This window comes from Neolamprologus brichardi, chromosome 17 (assembly GCF_056152115.1).
Source record: "Neolamprologus brichardi isolate AB-2024 chromosome 17, ASM5615211v1, whole genome shotgun sequence".
NCBI classification, from domain to species: domain Eukaryota; kingdom Metazoa; phylum Chordata; class Actinopteri; order Cichliformes; family Cichlidae; genus Neolamprologus; species Neolamprologus brichardi.
Genome location: NC_142120.1, coordinates 29,095,531 through 29,119,003, shown reverse-complemented (window position 1 = coordinate 29,119,003; position 23,473 = coordinate 29,095,531). Strand labels below are relative to the sequence as shown.

General features: G+C 40.5%; 1 protein-coding gene across 2 annotated transcripts; it reads right to left on the bottom strand.

Annotated features, from left to right (window-relative positions):
* Positions 1 to 13,588: 13,588 nt before the first annotated feature.
* LOC102780042 (NXPE family member 3-like) lies at positions 13,589 to 22,105 on the bottom strand. Of its 2 annotated transcripts, none has more exons than XM_087831165.1 (6): positions 21,760 to 22,105; positions 20,785 to 20,937; positions 18,473 to 18,768; positions 17,286 to 17,356; positions 14,481 to 14,690; positions 13,589 to 14,405 (listed from the first exon to the last, which is right to left on the bottom strand). In XM_087831165.1, exons 1-6 carry the CDS (start codon positions 21,856 to 21,858, stop codon positions 13,852 to 13,854), a joined length of 1,383 nt encoding a protein of 460 aa, XP_087687291.1. In that variant the 5' UTR covers positions 21,859 to 22,105; the 3' UTR covers positions 13,589 to 13,851. The 2 variants fall into 2 exon arrangements, with proteins under 2 accessions (XP_087687291.1, XP_087687290.1); XM_087831164.1 differs by having other exon boundaries at positions 20,785 to 21,243; positions 21,760 to 22,104.
* Positions 22,106 to 23,473: the final 1,368 nt, after the last annotated feature.

The following is a 23,473-nucleotide window of genomic DNA, read 5'->3' as shown; positions in this document are numbered from 1 at the left end:
TTGTTTTCCTGAGTAACTAATATTATTTTCTCATATTTATTCTATATATCGTTTACTGAAGGACATGAATAATTAAGTAAATGTCTAAAACATGCATTTGCTAATAATAAGCATTAAAAGCTTTCTTAACCATTCATTAATTTACTTAAGAAGTTTTTCCCTTAATCACAGTTAGCAGATCTGAGTTTTTTTTTCTTTTTGACATTTTTCAGGGAATTGAATTCATATGATGCTATAATAAGTGAGTTCATTTGAAATTGAAAACAGTTTCACAAATTTAGTATTTGTATCTATTCTTGCCGGGGGAGCTAGATGATTTTTGTGGGGGTGGCCAGCCTGAAAATATGATTTACACATGATTTTAAATTCAAAATCCAGAAACTCACAATTCACTTACTGTTCTGTACTACTACAAAACACTGTGTGGCTACAACACGCAACTCAATGATGTGGTCGTACATGCTACTTGCAAACTGTAATAGTAGTAAAAGAAAAAGCCAATTTTTGCCTCTTGTATCCACGATCTTGTTCTTTCAGTCACTACCCACAGGTTGTCACCATAGGTGAGGGTAGGGACGTAGATCTACTGGTAAATCAAGAGCTTCTCTTTTACACTCAGATCTCTCTTGAACAAGATGGACCAGTACACCGCATCACCAATCCATTTGTGGATCTCCTGCTCTCTTCTCCCCTCAGTTGTGAAAAAGACCCCGAGATACTTAAACTCCGAGAAACACTTGGGGCAGGAACTCATCCCTGACCTGGAGTGGGCACTCCACCCTTTTCCAGCTGAGGACCATAGCATCAGATCTGGACAGTGTTGGGAAGGTTACTTTTAAAATGTATTCCATTACAGAATACAGAATACATGCCCCGAAATGTATTCTGTAACGTATTCCGTTACGTTACTCAATGAGAGTAACGTATTCTGAATACTTTGCATTACTTAATATATTATCATGCTGTTTACAACTACATGAAAGCACTATTGCTGTGATTTATTACTGTTACTGAAGGTCCGCGGCTCCGAACCGTAGTAAAGGGACCTCTGGCTAATACGGTGGGTTCTGTGTCGGGCTCGTAGCCGAAAACTAGCTTTACTTTGTTGTCTGGGTCAACTTTGCTTGCGAGAGACAGAGAGAGGCGTTGAACGGCTGCTCCAAAGGAACTTATTGTTTTTGGAGGAAAACACGAACACGGTGTACAGTCGAGTCTTAATAGCTTACTTACAACTGGGCTCGTCAGGCGCTCTTCTTGGCTGCAGTGGTTATTATTATATTTACATGCTTCCAGCTCCCGTTTCTGCTCGATGACAGCTCCTACTTTTCCTTTTTCTCCCTCCCTCGCTCACAGACACATAACGTGTATGGCGGTCCATTCTCCCTGCAGCACGGACTACACTGCCCATGAGGCTACATTCTTTAGAGCTATACCTGTAGCATTCTGCCTATTAGCTTAGCACAACAACAACAAAAAGGCCTCTCTCACCCAGGAAACACGCAGAGAGAGAGCGTCACCCTGTAACCATGGCAACCGTAACGCTGCCGCCTGAAACAACAGAACGTAGCTGTCAAACAAAACCCAAACAGGCCTGACCCGCCACAATATGAAACAGGGAAGTACCGCCGTGTAATCCATTTATATCAACAAAGTAACTGTATTCTAAATACCACCTTTTTAAACGGTACCTGTAACGGAATACAGTTACTCATATTTTGTATTTTAAATACGTAACGGCGGTACATGTATTCCGTTACTCCCCAACACTGGATCTGGAGGTGGTGATTCTCATTCCCACCGCTTCACAGCCAGCTCCGAACTGTTCCAGTGCAAGCTGGAGGCTTGACTAGATTATTTCGTGCACTGTAATTTAATAGTACAATTTTAAATAGTATATTACTAATAGTAAAACATGTTGTGTGCGTCTGCTGTTTGTGAGCTGGAAAGGTGCCAGTGTCCCTGAGACATTTTCACAGCATGCACATAATCATGTGGTAAAAGATTTCAGTCTGTGTAACTGTAATAAAGAAAACAAAATCAAAAATTTTCTGTGCTAAAAATAGTACAGGATACTCCCAATACCTAGCTTCTAAACACTCACTGCTTTTTAACCATTTCCAGTTTCTCATTGCTGCAATGAAACTGAAATTAATGTCCAGTTCTTACAGGGTTTTTTTTGATGATGTAAAGTATTTGCCCCACCATTTTTATTCATTTATGTCCTTTACGTACGTAAACACTTAATGGTGAGCTCCTTCCATTCCCCAGCTATGCAGTTAATCGTAGCTTTTCCTTCCATAATGTAATTGTCAAAGCACTAATAAGTTACTTCAGAGCGAGATGGGTATTCCTTCTGATAATGAGTTGTAATAACAGCATTTTCAACTTTGGGTGGAGGGCTGCAGTTATCATGATTAGCTGTAAGACATCACAACATGTACACTATTAATTTACACTCTGTAATCTTTTCATAAAAACATGCATCAAAATAATGGTTAAGGTGACTACTTGAGTATTTAAAAGTAGAATGGGAGGGAGAGCCTTCAGTTTTCAGGCCCCTCTTCTGTGGAACCAGCTTCCAGTTTGGATTCGGGAGACAGACACTATCTCTACTTTTAAGATTAGGCTTAAAACTTTCCTTTTTGCTAAAGCATATAGTTAGGGCTGGACCAGGTGACCCTGAATCCTCCCTTAGTTATGCTGCAATAGATGTAGGCTGCCGGGGGATACCCATGATGCATTGAGTTTTTCCTTTCCAGTCACCTTTCTCACTCACTATGTGTTGATAGACCTCTCTGTATTGAATCATATCTGTTATTAATCTCTGTCTCTCTTCCACAGCATGTCTTTTATCCTGTCTTCCTTCTCTCACCCCAACCGGTCGCAGCAGATGGCCGCCCCTCCCTGAGCCTGGTTCTGCCGGAGGTTTCTTCCTGTTAAAAGGGAGTTTTTCCTTCCCACTGTCGCCAAAGTGCTTGCTCATAGGGGGTCATATGATTGTTGGGTTTTTCTCTGTATCTATGAAGCGCCTTGAGGCGACATTTGTTGTGATTTGGCGCTATATAAATAAAATTGAATTGAATTGAATTGAATTGACTCACGTTCACAGATTTCATCAAGTGATCCATTTAAATCCCATCGTCCATCACGACAAGTTATTTCCTCAATCTCAGCAGAGTATCCTTCATTGCAATGAATGAATATCATTTCTTGGGTCTGTCCGTGTCGTTCAGTACTCCCTAGTGTTCCTTCCCCATTAGGAATCTCAGGAGCTTCTCGACACTTTTGTTCCTCTAAAGTGGATATGATTACAAACAATCAGGCAAAATTTTACAGATGGATGAAATCCATTCCTCCATTTAAAAATGTGATCAGAATAAGCAGTGGAAGAAACTCTGTATGAATGCACTTATTGTAAGATATTACAGAAAATATTTTCACTCTCAGTTTTCTTAAACATAACTGCAGATAAAACTTAAATGTTAAAAAATGTTTTAAAAAAGATTCCAAAACATATATTTTTCTATGTAAACATCTTATACTCCCCATCTTGAAATTGGTATTGAACAAGTCACTGTATTAGCTTCATGCTAATAACAGAAGGTACTTTAATTAGAAACTTTAATTACCAATACAGCTTTCAACTCCAGACCAAACACCGTCCACACATGTGGCTTCACCCCACCAGCCTTTGCTGAGAAGTTTGTAACCATCCTCACACCTGAAGTAAAGTTTGTCACCATGTAGCCAAACTTTAAGTCTGCGGTCAAAGCTCGTTGTTGGACATCCTGTTACAGCTATCAGAAAGACAGATATTACATTTAGATATTATCAAAGAGCAGTCAGAATACATTCTTGTCTTACTAGTAAGTGTGATTCATAGATAACATTCTTCAACTATCGTTGGACTAGGCTTAAATATCCTTAATACTCCTGAATAGACTGTGTAATGTCTGTTATTAAGTGACTAGCATTGAATCCTGCTGACTTTGGCAAACCTCCATTTCGTGTGGTTTTTGATTGTCTTTACGTGAGATGTTTGAATGAAATTTGGATCATGTTCATCCGTTTGATTCATGACTGTCACTTTAGATTCTTACCAAAACAGCAAAATGGGCTTACCTGGGTCTACGCCGCCAACAAACTAGTGAACTCAGTAGGCATTAACAAGCATACTTCTCTTTTGTATTTACCACCCCAATATCAAAAAATGTTGAGATGCATTAAAGGTAAATGAAAAGATACTGAAATGATTTGCAAATGTCATAAACTGAAAAATATACAATTTTAGGAAAAAAATAAGGTCATTTAAAATTTAATGCTAGCGACACATCTGAAAGAAGTTGGAAGGAGCCATCCTTTCTACTGTGCAGCAGACAAAACATGAGCTGTTTATTTCAACTGATAGACAGTCCATAAGGCAAAATAAATCCAATAATAGAATTTTTGATATTAGCTTTTCAATTTCTTTTCTTTCTAGTCTCATTATTCTTATTTTTCTTATTCGAATGGTTACTGTCATGTAGATGAGTGAAAGTTAGAAAGACAGAGGCTGTTGTGGGAGCTCCATTCACTCATATCAACAAGGACAGAATATGATATGGCATTAGCCAAACTGGCCAGCAGGTACCACTTTGGAGATGCATTTCAGATTGGTTTAAATCATAGGAAAACAGATGAATGAAGCAAATTAAAATGAAAAATACAAGGAACACAAACTCTCAAAATAAAACAGGAAGTGAGATACCACAGAAGACACATGAATATACCAATTATTAAATATTAAATAAATAGGAAGATGACACAAAGGATGGAAGACTAAAGGAGGAATCAAACTAATAGAATTGGGAATTAGGAATAGGAGCAAATGTGTCCAATAATTCAAAAACATCCAATAATTCAATGCACTGGGTAAATTAATTTCATGTGTTCTGTGTTCTATTGTGACTAAAATGTGAGATTTTTGAATCACTGACTTGTCTTTGTATTGACATTTTATGCAGTGTTCGAACTTTCCGCATTTAGGTTTATAGATACTGTTGCGAAATCAGTTTTACTCCTGTTCTTTTATTTGTCGAGGCATCCAGAGACGGCACCGGAACTCAGTAGTTATTTCACAAAACCTTTATTCATCTTTATTCATCTTCATTTAAGCATGCACTTCTAGAAGGGAAGACGAGGCCGGTGGATCCCTCTGCAAAATCTTCACCCCTTTGTTAGTTACAGCCAGCTTTATAGAGGCGTCCCCATCATAAAATCCCCCCACGGTGTGCTGCAAACTCTGTGTCTGTGTCTATGTGAGTGCTCGTGTGTGACTGTGTACGCATACCTGTGTGTATGTGTGTGCACGTGAGTGAGTGTGCGTGACAGTTAAAACACTGTGGGTGTAGGTGACTCCCTAGAGGTCATAAAACCCATCTCCCTTCCAGACCACAGTTATCCAGTTACAAATGTTGAGACCTTTCACAGTTCAACTGGGGGAGGGGTCTCCTACAATCTACTCCTAAGTTCATGACACAGTCAGGCCTTTATTACATTAAGGGCAGTGTCAGTGTCTCTACAATAATTCTACATTCTATGTTAACACATTTCTAAACTCTAAAATAAGCTAAACATTCCTACAAGTCCCCCTTTTTATCTGCCCTATGGCAGATAAAACTAAACTAAATCTCTCACCATAATGTTTTCATACTGTGACTCCCCATTTCCCAAAAGTGGCATCATGGTGTCTGCCTTTGTATCAGATTCTCCCACAGCACGATTGATGAGTCTTACGAACAAGGCTCTGATACAAGGCACACAACAACACCCACATGTCACTAATACTGCAATAAAAACAGACAAAGAAACCATAATTGACATAATGAAACCTTTCCATTGCCCAAAGACAGAGGTCATCCACGCTTCCAGCGGGTTATCCAATCCCAAATGCTCATACATTGTGGTGGACAACGTTCTCAGACCTTCCAGAACTCGGGTCACAGAGCCGTCGGGAACTGTGTTATTTGGAATAAAAGTACAATACATATCCCCAAACATCGCGCAAACGCCCCCTTTTTCTCCCAACAACATATCTAACGCCATCCGATTTTGTACTGCCATTAAAGATGTTGGACCCAACTGTTCAGCAAGCCCTTAAATTTAATGACAGCACAAAGATCAAATGTATACGAGATTGTGGACCCTTTAACGTAGTCCAACTCTATACCACCATAATAATCAAAACACTCATCTGATTTACCTGTTTCACTACGTTTGGTTCGCTTCACCGTGGCCTGTGATGGTGGAGTCGCCGGAATGGATTCAGGTCTGTCTCTGGGCAATTCACTTGTAAGAAAAATCACAGTTACAATAACAACAGTCACACCTAACACTACTGTTTCTCTCCAATTCCACCTCAACCAGCCTAGAGAAGTTGGGACAGACATGACTGGGGGATAGGACAAGGAGAAAGAAAGATGAAGGAAAAGAAAAACAGAAGGGAAGAGGAACAGTGATAAGGGCTCTTAAAAAGAGAAAGAAGAAAAAAAAATCTCCTGGATCACCTGTTGAGAGAAAAAGAATAGAAAACAAGCAAAAAAACCAAAAACAAAGCAACATACTAAACACAACACCATCGCATTAATCTAGCTAAGTGTAAACAGCAGTAAATACTAAATATTGAATGTTGTTGTGCAGCACGCAGGACCGACAGCGCACAATGTGCTTTGAAGTCGCAGCCAATAAAGGTGTAGTTTATGTCTATGAACAGTGAACACCCGTGTGCACACCTGTGTGGATCAGCGCGCTTGTATTTAAAAGGTTTCCCCATGTAACGGTGTGCTAGAGGATGTAGAGAGCCTTAGACCCATCCCCCAGGGCATGAAGCAGGCATGAAGGAGATCCAGGCTCCAGACATCCAGAGGCCCCAGAGTGCAAGAGCCCAAGGAGGACCACCGGAGGGGCATCCGTGCCACCTTCATGGGAAGGGCTGAGGATCCCCAGACGAGGGGTCACCCAGTAGCCACCGGGCAGAAGCTAGAGGGGGCTTCACTGGCGTGCCCGCCGGCTCTGCCGGCTGCCAGCTGTGCCAGATTGAACCGAGACACAGGCCGGAAGAGGCGCAGGGCCCCCTACGCCCCGGAAGAGGCCTGACTGAGCAACAGGCGCCAGGCCCCGCCAAGTAGCCACCGGGAGTGAGCTGGTACATACCTGAGAGCTCCGTTTTGACCTCCCGTCCACACTGAGACGGTGCTTTCCTCAAGGAAAAATGCAGCGTTTTGAAAACGCTCTCAAAAACGCATACATTTCAAAATGCAGCGGTCCTGTTGCAGTGTGGACACACGAAAACGCAGACTTTCTAAAACGACGATGTATTTTAGTCATGTGATGCAGTCATGTGACCAAATTAACAAAGCTAGCGGAGTGCATTATACAGCGGTTGTTTTGATTGCTCTCAATTTTGACTGCCCTAAAAAAGATGAATATCAGTTTGTACATGCTCCAGATAGCTTTTCTTCAAATTCTTTAATTCTCACTCGCTTTTGGTTCCAGGACTGGAACGTAAGAGTTTTCACCCGTTTCAATGTGGACGCACGACTCTATGAAAACAACTGAAAACGCCAGTGTGGACGCGGAGCGTTTTCAGATGAAAACGCCGTTTTCAAATCTATCCGGGCTAGTGTGGACGTAGCCTAAGACCCGACCTGACATATAGACACAGACAAACAGGCACACACAGGCACAAACATGCATTCCCACCCTCATGCACACATATACAAATACTTAGCACTCACCCAATGTAGGGATAGACATACATGGACATGTACACACAATCACACTCCCCAAACAAACTCTATACCCCAGGTCCAGGTACCCTCGCCCCTAGAGGGGGAAACGGCACCTAGACCCAGGAGATGTTACCCTTTCCCCCGGGGTGGAGGCAAGCAGACCGCCCCAGGCTCCGCAGCAGCAGGGAGGCCCCGCATCCCAGATCCCAATCGGACGGCCAACACCTCCTTCCAGCCCCCCCGCCCCGATGGCCAGCAGAGAACGCTCATGTGTAGTTTTGCTGCGTGTTGTTCTAAGGTGCATTTAAAACACGGGAGAGCATGGTACTGCTGCCAGAGAACAGCATGTGTTAGCACGGCCCCTCCCGAGAACCCTCAATGTCTACATGGATTTAAAATTGAGAGGTGGGCACAGGCGCCAGAGGTGGGGTTGAATACACACAGACCGTCCACTGGACCCACCCTCAAGGCCCTATATGTATGTGTTATGAGAGTGTGAGTAATGTGGATGTCTAAGTTGTGGAATAAAATTGAGGCACAGGTGGCCAGAAGGGGACAGGGGGGAATGCCTCCCCTGCACCCTGGTGACACACCCGCACCCCAAGGCCCTACTTGTGTGGGTGGGTGTGTTGGAGTGGGAAGAGGGAGGCAGCCGGGGATGGGGAGGAAAAGAAGGGAGGGGCATGGGGCCAACTCCTGACCCCAGTAGGCACCCCCGTCCTTCGGCACCCACCAAGGCAAGGGAGCCCAGGCCCATCCAGACCAGGGCCTACGGCAGCAGGACCGCCCAGCCCAACAGGACCCGGGGCAGCCCACTCGACCCCACCGCAGAGGAAACTGTACCCACCCTAACATTCAATCATCTCCCAGACTACACAAGACAATAGACACCCAGGTTAAGTTTATTCTCCACCTCTCCTATGTCTCTCCCCCACCTGCAGAGTGGACTGCTGCAAGGATGGAACAACCTCCCTGCCAGTTGAAGAGCCCCCCCCAGTTAGGCCGATGCACCAGAGGCCCCCTGCGCCAGGGCTGAGCATTAAATGCAGATTGGGATTTCTAATCAATTTAAAGGTTTTTAAGCATACCTGAGACCAGAAGTTTTGGTCTAAGCTGACTGATAAATCTGCTTCCCACTTTGCAATTGGAAGAGATATTGATTCATCTATTTTAGAAAGTGTTCTGTATATTTTAGACAATAATTTGGGGGATTTAAAAGCAAGAAAATGTACCGCACTTGGTGGTGTTTGTAATTCAACTTGACTGAGGTTAAATTTCTTTTTTATTATGGATTTAATTTGTTGATATTCTAAAAATCTTTTCTTGTTGATCTCATATTGTATAACTAGTCTGTCAAATGGAATAAAGTCTGTTCCTTCTAATATATGTTCTAAGTATTTTATTCCTTTACAACTCCATTCTGGAAAATTTATCATATTATTGTTTTGTAATATGTCAGGGTTATTCCAGGTAGGTGTACGTTTGCATGGGATTAATGAAGACTCTGTTTTTGGAGGTCTAAGTGCTGTCTCCGTAAGTCTGCATTTAAGTCCTACCCTGCCTGCATTACACAGCCAGTTCATGACACTAACTCCTGATAAACTCCCATTATTCACATTAATATCAAAACATCATGTAATAAGTGAAATCAAATGAAGTACTTACCTTGGCTCTTCACTGACGTCAGTGAACATATGCACAAAAACAGGATCCTGCTTTTGGTTATTGCATGCATGTTGTCTTTGTGCGTCTGATCCATCAAAGAAAACTAAACACTGCAGACAGAGAAAAAAAAGTTGTTCAATGATTTACACAAGTCTGTCCCTGCCTCCAAAAACAATCTCAGGCTCACTGGAAACAGATATAAATACTGTGATCACATGCTGCCACTTTAAAGACACAGTGGGACCCTAACAAACCCTTGTAAACAGTATAATGCTTCCCTAATATTGGTACACATAAAAAGTCACACACTGCAAAAACTAGATAATTAGATAACTCACTAGACAAATAGTAGATTTTTCAGATTGTTATTGAAATGAAGTTGCCCTGTTATGAAGTTATGTCATGCCATTAAAAATACAATTCACCAGTTGGTAAAAACACAAATATTTATAAATGGCTAAATGCTGATTTGATTTTTCGTTAATCATCTGCAGGAATCAATAGAGCAAAGAAAAGTTTTAACCTTACCAAGGTTTGAGTTGGAATTTTTTTTTTTTAAAGTAAAGCAGTCTGAATATAAACGAACAGTCTGAACTACACTTAGGAACAAACTGGGAAAAACTTGGATCTTGTAAGAAAGGAGAGAACTGCAGTCGAAGTCAACAGTGATGAACTCTGACCTCTTGCAAACTACTAAAACAAAATGTAGCTGTTGAGCAATGCAGGATTTGCCTTCATTTCTTAAAATGGCCTCATGTTATTTATTCTACTTCTTCTCAGCATAGTTAACAAAAAGTTCAAAAGTGTGCATCTCTCTTTCTCTACTGGACACTCCTTGATTGATTGAAGGTTAAAAGCAGAACTGCATTATTAAAAAAATAGACCTAATAAAATAATAAAATTATTATTGTAACATAAACTCATAAAGTGAGTGGTACCATTATTTATTGTTTTTACTTTAGATAGAACTGCTAAAGTTGGGGTAATGCACCCACATCTTTGTATGGCTGGATTACCCCCAGTCTTTAGAAATCGACTTCCTACTCTGCTTTTGTGTTTTTTACTTTTATTACAGTGACATCAGCACCTGTCATTAATGTTTTGGTTTTTCTGTGTGTGTGTGAATTTGGTGTAATTGAAAGAGATGTGAATTTCACAATTTTTGCTGTTTTTAGGTTGCCACTGGGAACATAATTGCAAATATGGACTATGGACTTGTCCTGGTAATATAATGTGTCAGGGTAAGAAGTGAACCACCTTCGTAACCTGAAAACCCAGGATGAGTCTATAAGTTTTTGGACTCTAACACAATTTTTTCAATATTGACTCAACACAACCTCAATGGATTTGAAATCAAACAATCAAGATGTGACTGAAATGCAGACTTTAATTCAACAGGTTTTACCAAAGTAAAGAATTGAAACCATTATACCCCATTTCTCACAAGCAATTAAATAAACTCACATAATTTTCAACATGAAGATGGTTTCTTGTTAGTTAGTGGGTGGTACGGTGGATAGCCACCGAAAATTGAAAAAAATTGTTCACAGCAAGAAGGTCCGTTGTTCAACTCCACCATCAGGCCAGGGTCTTTCTGTGTGGAGTTTGTGTGCGTTGTCTGTGGGTACTCTGGGTTTCTCCCACAGTCCAAAGAGATGCAGTTAGTGGGGATATGTTAATTGGAAACTCTAAATTGCCCATAGGTGTGAGTGCAGGTGTGAATGGTTATCTGTGTCACTGTGTTAGTCCAGGGTGTACCCTGCCTCTCCCCCTAAGTCAGCTGCGATAGGCTCCAGCTCCTGCTGTCAATGACTGTCTGAGGATTAGAACCGGTGGACATCACTAAATGCTGCGTTTCCTCTCTTGAGATGCTCTGCTAGGTTTTTAGAGCAGCTGTCTTGAGTTGCTGCTTTTCTCTTCCTATCTGTCTGGTACAGGCTAATCTTTGTTTCATTTGTCCAAAGATCTCACTGTAAAACTGTGCAGCTCTTTTTGATGTTTTCTGGCAAAGTCTCATCTGTCTTTCCTGTTCTTGAGTGTAACCAGTGGTTTGCACTTTCTTATAAACCCTTTGTATTTATATTTATGAAGTTGCCTCCTGAATGTTGACCTTGACAATTCTAAAAAGATGAGTTTTCAGTTGTTTTGCTACAAGAGACTACTGAGCCCACAGATCTTAAGCTCAAAGGGAGAGAGTTCCACAGTCTGGGGGCCACAGTGGCAAAATCTCTGTCTCCCTTAGTTCTCAGCTGTGTATGCTGTATAGCAAGTAGGCCCTTATCCCATTAGTGATGGGATTTCCGGCTCTTTTTAGAGAACCTTCTCTTTCAGCTCGGCTCACTAAAAAGAAAAGTGGCCCCTAGAGACAAAACACATACAAACTCCAAAACACATTTCTAGCGTTAACTGAACTTCAAAACAGAGCTACCTAGATCACTTAAATTACACAATTGAAAGCATATGTGTATTGTTTGTGTATTTATAGCAAAGCACTCATATCTATTCAAATAATTAAAAAAAAAAGTTCATTTACCTGTTACTACCACACACCAAATCTGGTTGTTGGTACTTGCTGGCTTGTGTAGCCACTAGGTAACAAAAGCTCAACACTGGGCCTAGCATCCTGGAGCACTTCTGTTGTGTTTTGTACGGGTTTTGGAGTTTGTATGTGCTTTGTCTCTAGGGGCCACCGTACATATACTTTTATTTATGATAAATAAATCATATAATACAAAAACCAACTAGTCACAGTTCAACTTTGAACTATTTAAATTTTCAGCTTTTTCCTTTTAAACAAATTTAAAGTGAAACAACACAAAACACTGCAAACCATAACACAATTAAATATAAATTAAAATATGAGAACAAAAAGAAGATGCACATTCTCTGTCATATGGGCCTGCATGAATAAACTTTCTGAATCCTTTATCATCTGCAACTGAAAATAGTTGTGGTTGATTACTATACCTTTCTAATGTGACGTTGTTGTCCCTGGCTTTCTCTGTCTCTCCCTCCTGCTCTGTTCCTGTGCTACTGAGTGTAACTACCGCCCCTCCCCCCTCTGCCCAGCGCAAAGCACAAGGCTCGCATGTGGAGTGAAGCCGAAAAAAAGTGCGAGAGAGAGGGTGAGAGAAGGAAAAAAAAAATCACGGCTCTCGATAAGGAGCCGGCTGGCGTCGTTCACGTCAAAGATCCGGCTCTAAGAGCTGTTTCGTTCGCGACCGACACATCACTATTGACCACACGGAGAGTTGCAGAGATTGGACAAATTGAGGCTCGGGTATGAAATATATGGTTTTCAAAGTTTTTTTTCCGTTTTTATTGTTAACTTTGTTTCCCTGGGTCTTTTCCCGTGTGTTATGAATAAATCTTTGTTTTTGGTACCAGTACTGGTTTTATTTTGTTATTTATCCACGACACCTTGAAGGCCAGTCCGTAAACATATTGTCGGACATAAACCAGTCCGTGGCGCAAAAAAGGTTAGGGATCTCTGCTTTATAGTGCCTCATGAAAACTACAAAGTAAATGTAGTCCCAACTATATTATTTACATTGTTCCTTCAGTGTTCACTCTTTGTATTTCTTGATTGTTATACATGTAAATGTATCCATGCATTCTGTAAAGTTCTTGTTGCTGCATCTGCTTGTTTCAATGTATTTGTTAATTGGACATGTGTCATTTCAGCTGTGTCTTCTTCCCCATGTCATGGTCACAGTGTTTTCTGTTCTCTTCTGTGTTTTTATTTCTTCAAAACTCTGGTGGCGGACAGTGGCGTCTGACCATGGGCGGAACATGGGCTTCAATACTCCTCCTTGCACCTGTCCTCCATTTTGCGTATTGGTTTGGCAGAATTGGAAAGCAGATTGAGTATTAGCTCTCCAAAAGATCACTGTCACCTCTCCAGTGAACCAGAGGTGAACCTCCATGGCTTCGCAGGTTCCTGTAGATGTAGTGTGACTTAGTTGCACAAAACAGTTCACACAAGAGAAAAAAAGCCTGTAACAACTAAAAGTTGACTGGTCTGTACTTTTATACCATCTAACCTTAGATTATGAATATATTTCTCAATCTTGATCATTATTCTTCTCCCAAACTAAACAGTAACAACAGCTGCAATAAAAAGATGTACTGAAAAACCGTTTTTGGAGCCAAAGCAGCAGTGAGCACTTTATTTCTCAGAAATAAGCAGCTGGACACGTGACATTAAATACCATATCGTGTAACTGAAACCAATCAGTATTTTGTAGATGACTTCATTATGGAATTTGCTTACGCTTGGTGAATTTTATGTACCAACTCCACTCTCGATAGTTGTACCCCATCATGCTTTGGTTCTTTTTCCCACCCCAAATTCCTGTTAAAAAGATTTTTAAAATGCAGTCCATCTCACACGTGGCTGGTCTTTTAAAAAATAAATCTAGCCACCCTTGTGAGGGCATATATAGGACAAGAGAACATTAATCATGTTCTTGATAATGGGAGGTTGTGGGTGGAGGCTGTGTGGCAGGTTGTAGGCCACAACCATCTCCCAGGCATCCACCAGATGGACATCCAATCCTTTGAACATGGCCCTGAGCACCTTGTCCCTCTGCAGTGAGTACCAGTCACTATTAGTAAGTGTCTCATAGAGGTTCAAAGCTTTGGGATTTGCAGTCCTAATGACAACCAGTGTTTCTGGAGCCCTGGACAACAGACGCACCACTGCCCTGCGGATGCTCTGCAGCCGTCTGATGTAGACTTCAATGGGGAAAGTGCTGAAATGTGACCAAATGCCAAGAACTACAACTGTGTTGCTGCCTCCAATCACATTGTCTAGCTCATTGGCAATATAATGCAGCTCGCTGATGGGGACATTCTTAAACCGGATAGGAGGACCATGGCAACGGTACGTCAGGAAGATGTTATTTGGGTAGTCCAGGGCAATAAAAGGTCCAATTTGCTTAGGACTATGTAGGTTAAACTCCTTGAGACCTGAAAGTATTACAGAAGGAATAAGTAAAGTACAGAAAATCAAACTGGTGCAAGAAAGGTTTTGCATGTATCTACCTGATAGTGCTCCATTAAAGTATTCAAACCACTGCCTGATGGTGGAGTCTCCGTACATTTTAATCACCTTTCCTCTCAGACACTGAGTAATGGCTGAGGAAGTGTTAAACTGCCAAACTGTGGTGCCACCTAAAGCTCGCCACACACCCTGGTAGTAATATCCAGAGGGACCAGAATCCAGAATCACCTCTGGCTGCCTTGAGATCTGACCTGAAAGGTAAAAAAAAAAAAAAATCAACATACTGTATATACACACACCAAACACACACCACCCCATCCCTTTACACCAATCCATCCCACACATTGAATTGCACTTGTTTAGTGACGTAATGCTTGGATGCAGCTCCTCAACCATGGAAGTCAGTCACTTCAACTTTTGTTATAATACCATTAACAGCTCACTGTGGAATATTTTGTAGTAAAGAAATTTCACAATTTGACATGTTGCACAGGTGGCATCGTATTATAATAAAACAATGGAATTCACTGTTCACTCTATTGTGTCCAACATCTGGGAGGGAAGTGACAAGACGACACAGACCTAGAATAATTCTTGCCAAACTTAAATCCTTCAAACAAAAAGACCTGGTGAACACGGTACCTCCATGGGTAAGATACATTTAAAAATTATGTACCACAAAAATTGTCATCAATAATGCCCAAGTAATTGGTAAAAACTGAAGATTTGATTTCTCTCCCAGGCGCAAAGTGGAAGCGAGATCTTTCAGAAGATTTGATACACAAAGATACTCAAATGCATGCTATATGGTCTTGTGTGTCTATGTAGATATTCTGACAGAGCACATATGAAAACCTATCTGCATGGTTAACTTACTGTATCCCAGCCTCCTTGAAGCTGTTCATCTTAGGTGAGGTAAGTGAATTAGGTATGGAAATATACCTCATTCCCCAAGTCTTTGAATGATACTCATGGCCACTGATCAGTGGTCTTTGGACAGTGGTTGTTGATCAATGGTCATGAGAATTGGCATAATTATGATGAAGGAACTGACGTCCCAAACCATTGTTCCTTCAGTGGATCTAGTTTCAGTGATCCACTGAAAACACTACGTCCAGATGAACAGAATATACTTTTGGGGATTTACTTACCTGGATGATTGAGCATGCATCAAGACAATACTCTCAGGAATAGGGATGGGTATCGAAAACCGGTTCTTGTTGAGAACCGGTTTCCACTGTTTCAATTCCTTGGAATTGTTTGCCATTTTAGCAAACGATTCCCTTATCGATTCCAGTCGCCCCGAATGACGTCGCCACGTTGCGAAGCGTCATTTACCTGGCAGGAAACATGGCGGCTCAAACGCTAAAAAGTTTGGTCATACTTTACGAGAACGGATGACAACAGGGAAACTTGCAATACTTGCATAACTTAGATATTTCATTTAAGGGAGGAAACACTAAGAATATGCAAAAGCATTTGCTCACAAAACACGCGATAACCTTAAATAAATGTCGTGTTTTTAATTCCGCTCCGGACTCGTGAATCTCAACCCAGCAGCAGCGGTAACGTTTGCACGTCCTCTCCCGTTAATGCGGCAGGTAAATAATCAACTAACAGTGCTTATTAAGTTAGCGCGATCTGCCTTATTACAAAACCTGCCATTACTGTGCATTTAGGTGACCATGATGAGACAGACAGAGTCTGGCTCAGATGCTGGCAGTTCTCGCTGCAGTCTACCGGTAGCGTCTCCTTTCAGGCCAGGATAGACGAATGTCACTGAGCAGTGACTAAGTTTGTGGTAAAAGGCTTGCACCCATTTGCCACAGCAGATGCCCTCGATTTTCGGTAAGTGAATGTGTTTAATTGTAGGCAGGGACATTACTGGATATTCTTGTGTAATTGCTACAGAATAATTTATGTTATACTTTGTTATTGCTACAGAAGAATATTTATTTTATTATTTTACATTTACATTTTTTTCCCCCGGGGACCCTGTGACACCCCATTGAAGAGCTGTAGGCTGTGGATCTCTTAAGATCTCACTGTGGGGTTTGTAAGGCCATGTTACTCCTAAATTTCTATCTTGTTCAAAGAGAAGATATTAAACAAAGTTCTAAGCTATTCGACTTTAGTGTTCTCCTTTTTTAAAAAAGAATCAAATCGTTAAACAGAATCGAAAATGGAATCGGAATCGTGAAAATCCTATCAATACCCATCCCTACTCAGGAATCTATATACACAATGGAGCATTAATAAATGAGGATATTGATTTTCCCCATAGACTTTTGTGCAAATGATTCATCTCTGTTGTGCACTTATAGGACTTGCTGTCCCCTAGAAAGAATGCAGGTTTCAGGTATTTCCCCAATTCATCATACTTTTAAGATTAGGCTTAAAACATTCCTTTTTGATACAGTTAGGCTGGAACAAGTGACCCTGAACCCTCCTTTAATTATGCTGAAATAGGCCTAGGCTGCTGTGGGTGTCCCATCATGGACTAATCATTTCATCTTTACTCACCTCTGTTAACTTTTTATGTGCTTTTACACCACTCTGCATTTAATCATTAGTTATTATTAATCTCTGGCTCTCCAGCGTGCCTTTTGCTGCCCCTCCCTAACCCTAATTCTGGTTTCTAACTTTTAAAAGAAAGCATTTGCAAAGCTAAAGAAAACCCTCCAAATCTGTGTCTGAAAGCCAGGAACCATGAAAAATCTATCTACACTATCTAAACAAGATAGAAATGATTTACAAATGTTTGTATATGATTAACAGCCAACAGAAAATTCTCTTTCAATTTACTTATTGAGTAATTCAAATGCTGGTAAAAAATTGGACTTTACCTTTCTTTTGCTGCAATACAGTGATGTTGGCAAGTCCTGAAGCTTGGATGGAGACTTTTAAGTTGACACCACTGAGATAAAGCACAAATGAAATTTTTTTTAAAAATAATAATAATAAATTTCAATCCCCTTTACTGGTAAGTTCAAATGTATTTTCAAACACTTTGGCATAAGAACTCTGAAGCAACATTATAGCTTAATGCAGACCTTCCCAAAGTGTGGGGCCCACCCGATGGGGGGGTGGGGGTGGTGGCAGAGCCATTGCAGGGGGGGCGCGGTATGAAAAGGGGGAAGGGGGGGGGGGGGGGAACAAAACGCTCCTGCTCAGATTCGTGTTCATGTTCTCATTTCACAGTTTTCATAGTTAGTCTTAGCGGTTCCCAGTTTAGTTTCTAGTTTAGTTTTGCCCCAGTTCCCCTTGCCTTTGTTTTGTGGCTTTATTTCCTTTCAGCCAAATAAACGACACGTGTTTTGTTATATGTTAGTCTTCTGCTTTTGGGTTCTTTTGGGTCCACTCTGTAAACACACCGGCTATCCTGGCCGTGACAATGACGAGGTCATGGTGATTTTGCTTTTAAGTCTTTAGCTTGAAACAATGCTTTGATTTGCAAATTTCATGATATGATTGTTTAAATTTGTCTTCCATGATGTTACAATTTTAATACATTTAAACTTTTAATTAAAAGCAAATAAAAATAAATAGTGTCTAAATTTGAGAAGAAAGACCTCTTTTTTATGACAAATTTCATCTTTAAAATTTTATTCAGTTCACTTGGATAACTCAGAGTTTTTTATTAAACAGAGTAGGGAACAGTTTTAATCAAAGAGTGCCCTGGCCAAACACCAGTGACTATCAAAATCTATTTAATGTGGTCGCTTAAGAAATTTATTGGCTGACTGACAGATGGTGAACATAATGAATGAGCAGCTAAAGAGGCCAATATTTCTCTTTTGGGTTAACATTTGCTGGGTGGCCACTACCAAGAGTATCAGTGAAGAATTGCTTATTGTCTATTATTCTGTAAAGTAGCTTAAAAATGTTGAAGGATTTTTATTTTAGAAGACAGGATCCAGGTACACAGATATTACTATTATTATTATACTATTATTACTATATTGCAGATATTACTACTGTTTATAACTCCCTCAACCTCTCACTACAGACATACAAAATAGATAATGCATACCTTTGAAACAGCTTGTTCTCCATGACGGTGATGTTTTGTGTAAATCCCCCCTTGGAGTGACTGATCCTGGCATCACAACTGAGCTTCTTTGGCTTGTAGCAGAACCACTGCTGACCTGTATGCAGGTCAGTGTAGTTGCACATAGGCTGCCGGGATGGACGCAAACATACATTACAGGTGGTAGTTTCACTGACAATCCCCGAGCGGAACTGGCTTTCGAAAAAAACTCTATCCGGCTGTTCTCTGGTAAGTCTGCCCAGCACTGTGACTGCCTCACTGGGGTGAACCAGTATTACCTGGTAGGAAAGAGAATCAGTTTGTCAGTTCAGATAAATTTTTATCAAGGTGGACATACAATCTTTCTGGTTCATTTGAGGTAGTAGCAGTAAAGACCAACAAAGTCTACTTTGAGATTTTGAGGATGAAATGGTGGAGTGAATCATATATAGTAGATGAACATTCAGTAAAAATGATAATAGTGAGTTTGACTTGTCACCTGCCAACCAAGACAATATATGCTATTGTCTTGGTAGATAGAAACGGGGCTGAACCAAATGGCAAAGTCTCGGGCTGAAGAATGGTCTGACCAGTTTAACTTCTATCATTTTTGAAAGATAGTTTAAACCTTCATTAAAAATGTACTACTCATCCATTTGGCATTTGGATATTAGTAACATTTTAATGCTCAGGATGTGGCTGCTGATATGATCAATGCCAGATTGTTGCAGTGTGGTAGTGTAGTTTTGCTCCTCTTGTTTTCTGTTTTGGCTTTGCAGTTTGGATCAGTGTTAATTTTTTGTACAGATATTTCAAGTCTTTGTTGACTGCAGCTTGAATCAAGGCCCGAAACTTTGCCTTGACAGATTTGATACTTCATTAGATCTGTCAGGTCTTTCTTGATTCTTTCCTATTTCTTAATTACATGACTTTCAGATACCATTCATCTGCTAGAGATAGGGTTTTTGTTTCACTCCAGTGTCATCAAAATTATAAGGACATACTGCATGTTGAGGGATGCAAAACTAACAGCTAACAGTTCTCAAGGTGCAAAAATACAAATACAATACTAATACAAAAAGGTTCCTAAAGATATAGGCATTAGGTATATTTACTGCATCTGCAGCTTCATCTGAGACCTTGTGGAAGAGATACAACCCTAGGAGCACTGTAGGTAGTGTCAAACTCTCATACCAAAATGTAGAATTACTGAATTACTAAATAGGATTAGTTTTGTGAAGGTGGGGCTGGGCGACAAAACAATAAAAATAATTATTGCAAAAAATAACTTTTTGACATGAATATGTGACATGAGTAATATAAAGTCAACCAAACTAATTTCATCTATGCTTTGACAAACACAATGACAATGAGAGTACTGCCACATCAACCCAGTCATGTAGCAGAAATAGACTAACAGCTATGTAATGTTAGGTGACGCATGCAGTGTGAGCAGCCAGCAGCAGCATATGTGCTAATGCTTGTGCTACAACAGCTGTGCATGCCAACATGTGAGCACATTAGAAGCGAAAGTGAGATAAAAGATGAAATGGCAACAGAAAATGTTGAGGAAAACTCAAGTGACAGCATTACAGATGATGACAGCCCAACAGATATAGCCCAAGGATGAAGAAAACTATATTGTTGAAAAGAGGAGCATGGTCACAAAAGGCCAAGATGGCAAGAGAGCAAAGAGGTGGACCCAAAAGCAGACTCAAACAAAAATATTTCACATGAAAGCAAGGTTTTATTTAATCATTCCTAAAGAGACACCCAGCCATATGTGGAGATGAAGAGTTTGTCCAGTAGGATTAGGAGTTTAAAGTTTTAAATCAAACGGGTGATGTTGAATGTTGCCCAACAAGTTGGATGTCAGAAGAGAAAGGAATTTCTGGGGAAAACTGGATGAAATAGTAGACAAGCGAGTAGACGAGAGAGGGTTTTAATGCAAATAATTTATGAAGTGCCATTACAGGTAGGCAACTTTAACAAAATCTTGAGTTGAGGAGGTGATTTGTGATAGGAGGATGCAAGGAATAGGGTGAGAAGGAAGCAGATAATTTGCTGTGCCAATCCCCAAAGGAAGCAGCTCGAAGAGGAAAAAGGGGAGACAAAGAAAAAACACGTGTTCTAGTCTAATGTGTTTTTCAGCACAGCATTACTCAGAGACAGAGGAATGCATCATTTTATATTATGTAGATGAAGAAATGTATTCCTTCATTTGTTTAATTTTGAAAAAAAGATGGGAATTTGAAAAAAAATCACAAATCTACCACAGTTACAATCGCATTAAACGTGATTAAATTTAGTATTACCTCAACCTGTGCACTTCCTTCCCAGAGTAAAGAGAATACAGCAGAGTAGGAGCCATTGAGATGATCCACTACTTTCCCTGCTACACCTGCACCAAGAGTTGGGTTGTGTAGGCGAGCGACTATGACGTCTCCCCCACAGTTCTTTGGACAGCCCTGGAAATCATACATTTTAATAATAACCTCCATCTTATCCCCTATTTGCCACTGTCCTCCTCCCATCCTATCGAGAATGGTGAAGGTGCTGTGGGCTGGGTCACTGGACTTTCTCAGGGAAAGAGATTGTAAAGGTGGAGTGTCAGGCCAAGCAATGGACTGTAGCAAGAGGTCTTCTTCAAAGGCTTCCTTAGGGGAGAGTGGTTTTAGCTTGCAGAAGTTGTACCACACGCCAGCAGGTGGAGTAACATCGGAAATGGTGGGTGGATGGATGATTTTGGTGTTGTTCACTTTATTGTGAAACTTCTGGCAGTGAACAAAAATGCATCAGATAAACGTTGTTGACATTGTGTAATGAAAATTTCATCCTGAGAGGGGACTAATGTTGGCACTGATGTTTTGATAGTAGTAGTATCAGTTTATTGAAAATCCTGCAAAAAAAATCAGCTAAAACGAAAAACTTCTCAACCTCTGAAATACAAACTCCGCACTTTAATTTTTGTCTTTGTCTTTTGCTAACAGGAAGCATAGTTTGAGCTCTTCATAGTTTTATTTACTTTACTTTTTTTGTTTACAATTAATTCAAGCACACAATGAAAGGAAACTTATGTCTGAAAGATGAAAGCGTCTATGTAGTGGGGTTGCTGTCTTTTTCTTATCGTTCTTCTATTTTCTCACTCCTTTAAAAATAGCAACTTTCTAGCTGCACTGACCTGGGCACATAGACGCAGCTGGGTAACACACACTCATCTTAATCTGCATATGTATGTGTCCCATTCCCATGTCTTGTCTTATATAAATACATACAAAACAAATCCTTACCTCCAGAATGTCCGTGATTAGGACAAACACAGCCAGCACAAGTAAGATGCAGCCACACGTTTTTAGCTGGATTGGGACAAAAAAGTTTTGAACCCTCATGATAAGCAAACAGCCCTTATCTCCAATTGTAGCACAGGACTGTCCACAGTTCCAATGGTACTGAATTTCAGGTAAAAGAAAACATGGGTGTGGTTGTAAGGTCTAAACTGACTACGTGTACTGTCTTTCCCTCTTCACACTGTGCAGTAGAGGAACCGGTGTTCCAGATTAACTGCCATCACGAATTAACTGGTGACGGTCAAACAGATGTGTGATAGACTTGCATTTTATATTGTTGTTAACAGTGGCGGAGCGGGGGGTGGCTTACTGGGCTTAAGCCCAGGTTGTTTTTTCAGAAGCCTGGGGTCTTTTGTAGTGTAATTTTTTCAAAGTTAGATGCCTGGCTGACAACTGTATAAAACAAAAAACTACACACAATATTAGAAGCACCTAGTGCACACTGTGGGAATTTACGACTGTGCGTAAATCCCCCCTAATATTGGTATGATCCGAGCTCAGACACTGAGCGAGGGGGCGGGAGGAGCTGCTGCCTACCAGTGTGCTGTTAGAGAAACACAGCCAGGCAGACAGAGGAGAACTGAAGTTTGACCAGGTACCAAAGCAAATAATTCGACCTGTACAAATAATGTAAATATGACGGTGTATCACGAAAGATTGATATATATGGTTTCAACTGTATATTTGATGATGTTGGTGTGTGGCTTGATTGTCAGCACAAAGAGGGAGAGAGAGGAGAATAAGGACAGAACAGAGATGGAACAAGAGCAGGTGAGACACACATGTTAGTCAAATGGTCGTTTACCAAAAGTATCACCGTATCATATGTACTCATGTATCTCGTACCTAGTGTTTCTTTTTAGGTTTGTTATTTTTCAAATTCTATATTTATTAAGTTATGCAGGCTTGTTTGCACAGCAAGGCTAAATAATTATATAAACTTTTCTCAATCTAAATAGTGTACTTTGGTAGAATTAAAAAATAAGTGTAGTGCAGGTCTATTATGATTTTGAGTGTTTTGATTCTGGTTCTGTCTTGGTTAAGTCCTAAGTAGTCCTGATTTTGAACTGTTGTAGTCCTGTTTTAATTCCGGATCAGTTCTGGGTTTGGTTGAATTGGGGTTTAGTCCTCGTGTCTTGATACAGCCCCGACTTTGTTCTGCCTTGCTGCTTAATTAAAAAACTAGTTTAAGGTGTCCTGCAGATGTGATATATATTTTTCCCTATATGAAGTCATTCTTTTTTGAACAAAACTCAAAACAGAGCCTACTCTTTCAGTCACTTCTAACAGACATGACAGAGATTTTCATTTAGATGTTTCTGAATCAAAATTTGGAGTGAACGGAGTTTTGTTTCAGAAAAAAGGGGGAAGGTACATACAAGGACACACAGAAATAGAAAACGTATTAACCCTACTAACACACACACGTAATGAAGCTCATTAGGATCAAACACGATTTTAAGTAGGCAATACTGTTACCATCATCCTGTCTGAGAAGGGATACATAGACAACTGAATTAGTATTATTTTGGGGAATATGATTGCAGGGGTGAACAGAATCCTGCAGCCAGAGTTTAAATGAGTGAAACTAGCAGACTTTTAGTTTTTTGTTTTGTTTTTTGTTTCTGATGTATGGGGAAGGTTTTACCGTGGCACA

Bases quoted from the DNA above. Each gene is read 5' to 3' on its own strand.
- LOC102780042 (XM_087831164.1), bottom strand. From the start codon at position 21,858: ATGAGGGTTCAAAACTTTTTTGTCCCAATCCAGCTAAAAACGTGTGGC. The intron at 17,357-18,472 runs GTATGCATTATC...GCTTTATCTCAG, and splicing joins GAGAACAAGCTGTTTCAAAG to TGGTGTCAACTTAAAAGTCT. The intron at 14,691-17,285 runs GTAAAGTCCAAT...TTTACCTTTCAG, and splicing joins TGTATTGCAGCAAAAGAAAG to GTCAGATCTCAAGGCAGCCA.